The sequence below is a fragment of the Anomaloglossus baeobatrachus genome, chromosome 1 (assembly GCF_048569485.1).
Source record: "Anomaloglossus baeobatrachus isolate aAnoBae1 chromosome 1, aAnoBae1.hap1, whole genome shotgun sequence".
Classification (NCBI taxonomy): Eukaryota; Metazoa; Chordata; class Amphibia; order Anura; family Aromobatidae; genus Anomaloglossus; species Anomaloglossus baeobatrachus.
The window spans coordinates 953,847,607-953,858,706 of record NC_134353.1 but is presented as its reverse complement, the minus strand read 5'-3'; the positions used below and the strand labels follow the sequence as shown (position 1 = coordinate 953,858,706).

The window sequence follows — 11,100 nt, the reverse complement described above, 5'->3', positions numbered from 1 at the left end:
ATATTGGAAGTAATATAAATAGCTCAAGGATTACATACTGAAATGTGTACAAAAATGACCACCTATGGTAGATTTACATCAAAGGATCTGAGAATGTAAATTGCAATGTGCTAACAGAGTATTTAATGGCACTGATTAAATGCAACTATATATTCCATATTAGTAACCAGAGCCCTTGGTGTGATAAATGTCATATTACATGTATAATATTGAAAAATGAATCCTATGTATGAAATTTGCGCTAAACCACAACAATATATACTTGAATAAAAATAGTATTTTATTTTATTTTCCACTCACAGATAAAAAATAGATCACATAAACTCTATTACAAACAACACCACAAAACATTTAAGCATATGGAGCCTCGGCCGACAGCTACCATCTGCTGAAAATAAAAGCTGCAAATATACAAGTACTTGTCCACAGCTTTAGGCTATGTGTCCACGCTGCGGATTTCTCGCGGATTTTGCCGCGGATTTACCGCAGATTTTCCGAAAATCTGCAGCAGCGGCACTTCCAAGCCATTTCAATGGCATTTTGGAAATGCTGTGTCTATGCTGCGGATTTTTCCGCGGCGGATTTGCCGTGGATTTTGATCCGGAAAAATCTGCAGCATGTCAATTATTGGTGCGGATTTTGGGTATAGAATGGGGGGGAAAAAAAAAAAATCCGCATCAAAATCCGTGGCAAATTTGCGGCAAATCCGCGGCAAAAATAAGGTGCGGATTTGCCGCGAAAGTCGCGGATTTTCATGCAGAAAAATCCGCAGGTACATTCTACCGTGGACACATAGCCTTAGGCTTGTTTACAAATACTGTATATAAACCTCAGGGAAGGTTTTAATTGTTCACAAAGTGCACAAAAATAATCTCCGTATTGAGGATGAATGAATTCCTGTGCTGCAGTACCATAAATTCTTCAAATATTGCTTTCAATCATGCGCTCCACATAAGCCGCAATTTTCCTTTAATAAGATTAATATTGTCAGCACATCTAGCGTATTACCGCTACAATATTTCCAAGAGTGTAGCAATTTGACAGGCGATTGCAGTCTCTGCGCTACAGGTTTTCCAAACCCGAGTACAAGATCTCCAGCGGAGTATAACACAAGACAGTCTCTGCGCTGTGGATTTTTACATGTATCAGAGTACGGAGTTTACAGCGGAGATATGGCAGGTTTCTCCCCTGTGTAGGCTCCTGAATTCCTGGAGCGGAGATACCGCCAGAGCGCTTAGATTACAGCGGGACTCCGAGGTACAGAATCCTTCCAGATACAGAGGATTAACTAGGGCGTCCACCCCTTCAGCAGGTTTGAAGATTTAAAAACTTGAATAAAGCGCACAATCCGGCTGTTCTGCCACGGATAGAATAGCAAATTGCAATTGCAGTGCACCTATGTCTCTATTCACGGCGGAACAGCCGGATTGTGTGTTTTATTCAAGTTTCTAAACCTCAAACCTGCTGAAGGGGTGGACGCCCTAGTTAATCCTCTGTAATCTGGAAGGATTTTGTACCTCGGAGTCTTGCTGTAATCTAAGAGCTCTGGCGGTATATCCGCTTCAGGAATCCAGGAGCTCACACAGGGGAGGAATTTGCCATATCTCCGCTGAAAACTCCACGATCAGGTACTTGTAAAAATCCACAGCGCAGAGACTTTTCTATCTGTCAATTTGCTATTCTATTCGTGGCAGAACAGCCGGATTGTGCGCTTTATTCAAGTTTTTAAATCTTCAAACTTGCTGAAGGGGTGGACGCCCTAGTTAATCCTCTGTATCTGGAAGGATTCTGTACCTCGGAGTCCCGCTGTAATCTAAGCGCTCTGGCGGTATCTCCGCTCCAGGAATTCAGGAGCCTACACAGGGGAGAAACCTGCCATATCTCCGCTGTAAACTCCGTACTCAGATACATGTAAAAATCCATAGCGCAGAGACTGTCTTGTGTTATACTCCGCTGGAGATCTTGTACGCGGGTTTGGAAAACCTGTAGCGCAGAGACTGCAATCGCCTGTCAAATTGCTACACTCTTGGAAATATTGTAGCGGTAATACGCTAGATGTGCTGACAATATTAATCTTATTAAAGGAAAATTGCGGCTTATGTGGCGCGCATGATTGAAAGCAATATTTGAAGATTTTATGGTACTGCAGTACAGGAATTCATTCATCCTCAATACAGAGATTATCTTTGTGCACTTCGTTAACAATTAAAACCTTCCCTGAGGTTTATATACAGTATTTGTAAACAAGCCTAAAGCTGTGTACAAGTACTTGTATATTTGCAGCTTTTATATTCAGCAGATGGTAGCCATCGGCTGAGGCTCCATATGCCTAAATGTTTTGTGGTGTTGTTTGTAATAGAGTTTATGTGATCTATTTTTTATCTGTGAGTGGAAAATAAAATAAAATACTATTTTTATTCAAGTATATATTGTTTTGGTTCAGCGCAAATTTCATACATAGGATTAATTTTTCTATATATTATACATGTGAATATATCCTTTCCTAGACAATAAAGATTTTTTTGCCTAAAAAATTAGCTGCAGAACAATTAAAACACTGGGTTTTAGCGCTGACATTATTTTTATTGATTTTTTTAAATGTCATATTATTCCAAATCATACAGAAAGGATCATATGTAAATAGACTATACAGGGGATAGAACATACTATCATCTAAGATAGTAAACAAAGATCTGCTTAGCAAGTTCGATACAGAGAGCAAACCAGACCACGTAATCCTGCACTGCAAAAAAGTGTTGCCGGTATTGATAAAGAGCGCCCACCCGACGGCCGTTTCGGCGTGAGCCTTCGTCAGGGAGTGACATCATGTGCATGAACGCTAGTATAAAAAGGTCCAGTGTCCAATCAGTGCATGACCCGCCAGAGATTGACGCATGAGTGTCCCTGGAAGCGGGCCCGCCCAACCACCGCACCACATGGGGCTCCGGGTCATGTGAAAATCACAAGATCACAGAGGCCCAGTGCATAGAGATGCAGCGCACGGATGGAGGAGACCGCAAGAGAACTGCGCAGATCACGGCCGATGGGAAAATGCATTACCACAATTTGGAAGCATGCCATCTACTGATCTAAAGCCTGCTTTACACGTTGCAATTTCGCATACGATATCATATGCGATTTGCAACGCCCCCATCGTATGTGCGACACGTTCAATTTGTTGAACGTGCCGCACAAACGATTAACCCTGTCACACATACTTACCTTCCATGCGACCTCGATGTGGGCGGTGAACGTCCACTTCCTGGAGTGGGAGGGACGTTCGGCGTCACATCGACGTCACACAGCAGCCGGCCAATAGAAGCGGAGGGGCGGAGCAGGGCGGGACGTAAACATCCCGCCCACCTCCTTCCGCATTGCTGGTCGGGAGCCGCGGGACGCAGGTAAGCTGCAGTACATCGTTCCTGGGATGTCACACGCTGCGATGTGTGCTACCCCGGGTACGATGAACAACCTGTCGTTCAATCCATGAGTAATGAACGACGTGCATGCGATGAACGTTTAAACATTCAATCGAACGTAGCTGTTACACACTACAATGTACCTTACGATGCCGGATGTGCGTTACTTACGACGTGTCCCCACCGACACATCGTAAGATATATTGTAGCATGTAAAGTGGGCTTAAGGCAAGAGTTGATTTACTGCTATAACATTTCCCAAATTTTAAACAAACGTGTCTTTTAACTTGGGTGAATTTTCATGTGTCTAACAAAACTGAATCTGTGAGCAAAGCATTTCCCACATTCTGAACATGAAAATGGCTTCTCCCCTGTGTGAGATTTTATATGCATATCAAGCTGTGATTTCCCACAATAACATTGCCCACATTCTGAACATGAAAATGTCTTCTCCCCTGTGTGAGATTTTATATGCTGATCAAGATGATTTTTCCGAATAAAACATTTCCCACAATCTGAACACAAAAATGGCTTCTCCCCTGTGTGAGTTTTTATATGGTCATGAAATTGTGGTTTCCTAATAAAACATTTCCCACAATCTGAACAAGAAAATTACTTCTCCCCTGTGTGAGTTTTTCTATGCTTATCAAGCAGTGATTTCCAACTAAAACATTTCCCACATTCTGAACAAGAAAATGGCTTCTCCCCAGTGTGAGTTTTTATATGGCTATCAAGCTGTGATTTCCTAATAAAACATTTCCCACATTCTGAACAAGAAAAAGGCTTCTCACCTGTGTGAGTCTTTATATGCATAATAAGGGATGATTTCCAACGAAAATATTTCCCACATTCTGAACATGAAAATGGCTTCTCCCCCGTGTGAGATTTTAGATGCACTTTAAGCGCTGATTTCCGAATAAAACATTTCCCACATTCTGAACATAAAAATGGCTTCTCCCCTATGTGCGATTTTATATGCTGATCAAGATGATTTTTCAGAATAAAACATTTCCCACATTCTGAACATGAAAATGGCCTCTCCCCTGTGTGAGATTTTAGATGCACATTAAGATCTGATTTCCGAATAAAACATTTCCCACAATCTGAACATAAAAATGGCTTCTCCCCTGTGTGAGTTTTTATATGGTCATGAAATTGTGATTTCCTAATAAAACATTTCCCACAATCTGAACAAGAAAATGACTTCTCCCCTGTGTGAGTTTTTCTATGCTTATCAAGCAGTGATTTCAAACTAAAACATTTCCCACATTCTGAACAAGAAAATGGCTTCTCCGCCGTGTGAGTTTTTATATGGCTATCAAGCTGTGATTTCCTAATAAAACATTTCCCACATTCTGAACAAGAAAATGGCTTCTCACCTGTGTGAGTTTTTATATGCATATTAAGGGTTGATTTCAAACGAAAACATTTCCCACATTCTGAACATGAAAATGGCTTCTCCCCCGTGTGAGATTTTAGATGCACGTTAAGCGCTGATTTCCGAATAAAACATTTCCCACATTCTGAACAGAAAAATGGCTTCTCCCCCGTGTGAGTTTTTATATGCAAATCAAGCTGTGATTTCATACTAAAACATTTCCCACATTCTAAACAAGAAAATGGCTTCTCCCCCGTGTGAGTTTTTATATGCACATTAAGATCTGATTTCTGAATAAAACATTTCCCACATTCTAAACAAGAAAATGGCTTCTCCCCAGTGTGAGTTTTTATATGCACATTAAGATCTGATTTCCAACTAAAACATTTCCCACATTCTAAACAAGAAAATGACTTCTCCCCTGTGTGAGTTTTTCTATGCTTATCAAGCAGTGATTTCCAACTAAAAGATTTCCCACATTCTGAACAAGAAAATGGCTTCTCCCCCGTGTGAGTTTTTATATGGCTATCAAGCTGTGATTTCCTAATAAAACATTTCCCACATTCTGAACAAGAAAATGGCTTCTCCCCTGTGTGAGTTTTTTTATGGTCATCAAGATGTGATTTCCGAATAAAACATTTCCCACAATCGGAACATGAAAATGGCTTCTCCCCTGTGTGAGTTTTTATATGGCTCTCAAGCTGTGATTTCTTAATAAAACATTTCCAACATTCTGAACAAGAAAATGGCTTCTCCCCCGTGTGAGTTTTTAGATGCACATTAAGCTGTGATTTCTGGGTAAAACATTTCCCACATTCTGAACAAGAAAATGGCTTCTCCCCTGTGTGAGTTTTTATATGGTCATAAAGATGTGATTTCCCAAGATAACATTTCCCACATTCTGAACATGAAAATGTCTTCTCCCCTGTGTGAGTTTTTAGATGAACTTCAACCTGTGATTTTACACTAAAATATTTTCCACATTCTGGGCATGAAAATGGTTTTCCTTTGTGAATTATTTTGTGTGAAATTAGAGCTGACTTTTGTGTAAAACACTTTCTACATTGATTACATGAATACGGCTTCTCCCCTGTGTGAGCGCTTTGTTGTTTAACACCTCTTCTGTGGCTTTTATTTTGCTGAACATTCTGCAGTGAATCCAGACATTGTTTAGAAGCAGCAGATGACGGATCCTGGGTGTGAAGGACTGAGGGTAGATCTGGGACAATTATTTGCTCTTCATATGTATTCTGTATAATGCCACAATCTTCTGTGAAAAGAATAAAACAGATTTTGTAAAATTTGCCCCTTCAATGACCAACAACACAAGCTTTTGCTACACAAACTCCAGACACACTGCGCACAAGATGGCATCTGTGGATTTTCTTTTTCTTTTTTGGGGGGTGGGGGGGGGGGTTCTCCTGCTGCTCCTTTTCCCACCATATCCACAGACTCAACATGCAATCCTTAACCAAAATGGTTGGAGGGCCCTCACTCATACATTTTGACAGGCCCTTTTTCATACATTTGGGAAGGCCCACAGGTGGGCCTTTACCAGAAATTTTGGAGGGTCCTTCCTCTAGTTCCTTTCATCCTGGTCTGAATTACCCTCCCCATTAGTCGCAAGCTGGAAGCACTGTCTCAGTGAAGCAGCAACAGGCTCTGTTTAAATGACTGTCTTTAGATGATAAATCGCACACTGCAGCAGAGTTGTTGAGAGGTCTAATAGACGAGACAGATCTGTGTCTCTTGCCATTCGAACCAACAACCAGCCATGGTCATGTGTGATAACATGCCTGTAACTTGGTGGTGGCTCTGAAGCTTAGGAAGCTCGCACATGTACCATGCCTGAGCCACGTGCTCAACTTCGTGGTTCAGCAGTTTATGAAAAACGAGCCCAATTTGCCAGAGCTACTTGTGAAGGTACGCTGTGTGCGCGCCCATTTCCACCAATCCACTCCAGCTGCCACTTGTCTGGCAGGGCTTCCCCAGCGGTTGTAAGTGGCAGCTCAGCGACAGCTGTGTGACGTGCCCACGCTGGAACTCCACATTGCACATGTACCTGGCAAGGCTTTCTGACCAACAGAAGGCATTAGTTGAATACCAGATACAGCGTAATAATTTTTATATAGCACCAAATATATTCCATCGCACTTTATAATACCAGCTCCAACATGAGATATTCCGGTCAGCCCCCATGCATAAAACTGACTCATGAACATGGATGTCTGAAATCTGTGACTTTCTACAAAAAATTGAGGAAACAACGAAGATGGGGTGATGGTGAAGCCATAATCAGCATAACCATCCCGCTTTGGTGCCTCCTCAAATGCTCTGTGCTCCCAATTAAAGAAGAAGCTTTGCATGTGGGCCAGGTGGAGAAGGAGGAAGAAAGTACAGAGCGCTACATGCTTGTCAATCCCCTGTCCAGGCATAGATGACACCTGCCAGGCACCAGACATTGCACATTCGCAAACATCATCAGCAACATTGTCAGACGTTTTTCCCAGCCCAGCGTTCAGGTATCCGTAATCCAGGACTTGACATGGAAATGAAAATATACAGCCAGCCAAACAAGCACCCACCCACAGGACCAAACACTGAGCGGGCATATTTACAGACTGCTTGCCCACTGGTGCCCGTGAAAGTCTGTTAGTGAAGTGTCCCTCAGTTGCTATCCGGAACCCGGGCCAAGCCTCCTGTTCCAAGTCACGGGCCCATGAAGAGAGAGAAACAAACTCCAGTTGTCAGTGCTAGGTGTGAGCCCAAGCTGAGCCCAGGAAGGTTCTGTTCTAGTGTATTTCTACCCCATGTGGTGCTGCCCCCAGTGGTTGTCCTAGCGACTGGGAAAGTCCCATACTTCGTGAAGGCTAACTATCCTGTCTGCCCTAGTCCACCCCCTGTGGAAAGCACCTTTATTGTTTTGTGTGTGTGTGTTTTGTGAAGACAACGGCAGTTAACCCCCTCCTGACCCAGGATAGATATTACCCCAAAAAAGTGGTGTAATACCCTGTGGAGCCTGAAGAGCAGGGGTGCCACACATAGCCTTCACCATGTACTGTAATTGGCAGGAATGTTGCTCCAATATGGCACTCTAAATGTGAGGAGTCTTCAAGGCACTGTATTTTCACCGCGTGTAGCTGACTCCAGGCATCGACCCGCTCCACATCCCCCCTCATGGCGGACAGTTCTGTGCGGTATGCCAGTTCTAGCCCAGCAATATAGGCCTACATATCCTCCCTGGTGGGAATGTTAAGTGTTAAGCGTGTGTGCAACTTATTAAGTTTACCCAAAAAAAGAGTACTTTTTTGCCCTTGAGAAAGTCACCAAGTGTGACGACACGCGTCGGGTGGGTAAGGTGATTCCCTGGACCTTCAAACAGCTTTGTGCTTTACATTATCCTGCTTTAACCCTTTGGACTTTGGTGCATAGACACACGAGTCAAGTCAAAAATCTGTCTCCTTGAGGAGGGCTATTTTTTTGCACTCATTTTCTCAGCCCAGGGCTAGGGATTATCAGGCTGCAGCTCTGGGAATTGTGGTGCTCAGGTTCAACCTGGGGTTATGCTAGTTGAGATATTGGGGTTTCTATAATTTTTCTGCACAAGGTTGCTTTGTCTAAGTGAAGTGACCAGGCAGGGAGGCCTCTGGCTGTGTAGTCGTGGCAGCACTATGGTGCAGGCACATCCCTGTCTTCATCACTTCTTTAGGGTTTAAACAGTGTGTGCTAGTGTCTTCGTTCTCCATTACACAAATAGACTTCAGGCAAGAGTTGAATGCAATAAAAGAGAACATTTATTCAGCACAGTCCAATAATCCGAACAGCAGACAGTAAAGAAACAGGCAGTTGCAGACTTTCAGTGGAGCTGGGGACACCCTGACCAAACGCCACCTCGGGTGGGGATATGCCCTCCGTACTCTACTTCCTTCGGGCACCCACGATTCAGCCAAGCATACACCGGACCCACACCGGCAGAATAGGCTCTGAGGTTGCGTCCACCTCCTTATCTCCGGTGTCCCGTGCTGTTTCGCTCACACTCTGCCCAAGTGCACACACTGCTGTCCCGGATCTCACAGCTTGACAGACACTCCGGTAAAAGCCACTCCGGTCAGCGGATCACGGCAATATTAGTGGAGCTGGGGACACTCTGACCAGACGTCACCTCGGGTGGGGATATGCCCTCCGTACTCTACTTCCTTCGGGCACCCACTATTCAGCCAAGCATACACCGGACCCACACCGGCAGAATAGGCTCTGAGGTTACGTCCACCTCCTCCTCTCCGGTGTCCCTTGATGGTCCGCTCACACTATCGCACTTGCCGCTGCAGATGCTCGCACTCCGCTGACCCGGATCTCTCTACCCCACACACATTCAGACCTAGCCTAGATATCCGGCCGACTCCTCCTCCCCGGTGGCAACAGCCGTCCCACCCGGCCACTAGGGGGTGCCCTAACACACCACATAAAAACATATAATTCAACACTTTTAATAATCACAATGCCGGGTAACTATGTTAAACTAGTAGGGGGTAGGCCCACCCACTACATGCCTCCCCTCTTAAAATCCGAGCCTCCCGGCAAGGCTCTTAAACACATAAAAACATAAACACATAAAAACCTTTCGGTTCAGTCCTCAACAGCGGCACCAGTTCAGCGGCGCTCCCGGTCTTAAGGGGCGCTTGATGGCGCAGCAGCGCTCCCGGTCTCTGGATAGCGCCCGGAGGCTCAACAGCGCTCCCGGTCTTAGATGTGCGCCCGGAGGCTTCAATAGCGCTCCCGGTCTTTGCTGAAGGTGCCCGGAGGCTTCAATAGCGCTCCCGGTCTTTGCTGAAGGTGCCCGGAGGCTTCAATAGCGCTCCCGGTCTTTGCTGAAGGTGCCCGGAGGCTTCAATAGCGCTCCCGGTCTTTGCTGAAGGGCAACAGGCCCGTAAAACTTTTCAACAAAAGCAACTTTCTGCCGGTTTACAACCATCCCGGTCTTCACAGGTGCTGGAGCGAACAGCTTACTCTGGGGGCCAGGCCCTCTTCCACTCTTCCGCTTGAGCCTGGATATAGGCCCCCAGAGTTTGTCCTGGCTGGCGGCGGATCCGCCTGAAAGACACCGGAGCGTAGCACGGCTCCTCCGGCACAGCTGCTGCTGCACCTCTTGGTGGTGATGGCGTCTCCGCCCGGGACGGTGGTGGTGCGGCGGGCGACGCGTCCAGCATGAAAACTGGCCTGTTGTTGACATTTTGCGTCACCGCCACCACAGTTGGGAGCCTCTCCGGATCGAGGGCTGGCTCTGCCTCTGCTTCCGGGGCAGCCGTCGGTACGCGCCGGGGTTGAGGAGGCGCGGCCGGTCTGGTACGGCTCTGTCGTCGCTCTTGCTGCTCCTCCCACGCAATCTCCTCCTGCCACTGCTCCGCTTCCCGGGTGGTGGGCATGCGGGAAACACACACCGCAAACAGACCGCGGCTGCCTTTGTCCGGCAAGAAGCTGACTTTCTCGCCCGGCCACAGGGTATGGAGTCGCTTGGGGAGTCCTTCTACATCCAGGTGAACTCGGTTGTAAAAGTAGTCATCCCCGGTCTCTACTTCACGGATGAATCCATACCCCTCCTGCTGGTTGAATTTAACAACCACCCCGGTCACGAACTGCTGGGCCAGATCCTCTCCACCGGGCCCGGACAGCATTTCCCGGACTATGGTCTCAGCCAGGAGCCGTTCCCGGACGGGATCAGGCTTCGGGGGCGGAACACTGGGACGCGCCCTCTCCGGCGGGGCGATGACTGGGTCCCAGAAGAAGCCCAGGTGGTCCTCCTCTAGACGCCCGGCTAACTCTTCGGCTGACTCCGGCACCGGAACAAATGGTGTGGCGGCGGCGTTAAGCTGCGGGGTGTCCCAAGGGAAAACAGCAACCCCCGGACGGCTTGGCATGGGCGGGGTAGCATAGGTCGCCTTCACTTCCGTAATGGTGCTCCCGGTTTGAGCGTCCCACGAAGTCTTCCAAGAGACCTTGTCCGGTCTCGTAGAGCCTCCCGGCCCAATGGGGAGATCCGCTATCGCGGCCTCGCTAGCAGGGGCGAACCGGGGTCGGCCTCGGCCAAGGCTGATGAGGGCCATAGTCGTCGCCAACTCCGCAGGTTGCCCAAAGTTCTCCATCTCGGTTCTCAACGGAATCACTGGTAATGGCGGTGGTGTCGACGCTGAGACTGGAGGAAGTGGAGGCGGGTCTTCGTTTCCCGCTTTTGAACAAACTCCACCCCCAGCCTCACGCATCATTTCGACTCCTCCGCCAAGGTACTTCTTTTTCCTTTTCTTAGTC

General features: G+C 46.6%; 1 protein-coding gene across 1 annotated transcript in view; it reads right to left on the bottom strand.

The window, feature by feature from the left end:
- Nucleotides 1–2,487: 2,487 nt before the first annotated feature.
- Nucleotides 2,488–11,100, bottom strand: part of LOC142257384 (uncharacterized) — a 349,194-nt gene continuing 340,581 nt past the window's right edge. The window contains exon 12 of the mRNA XM_075329463.1: nucleotides 2,488–6,067. Coding sequence (XP_075185578.1) covers nucleotides 4,032–6,067 — 2,036 coding nt within the window. The 3' untranslated portion in view covers nucleotides 2,488–4,031. The remainder of the gene's footprint in view (nucleotides 6,068–11,100) is intronic.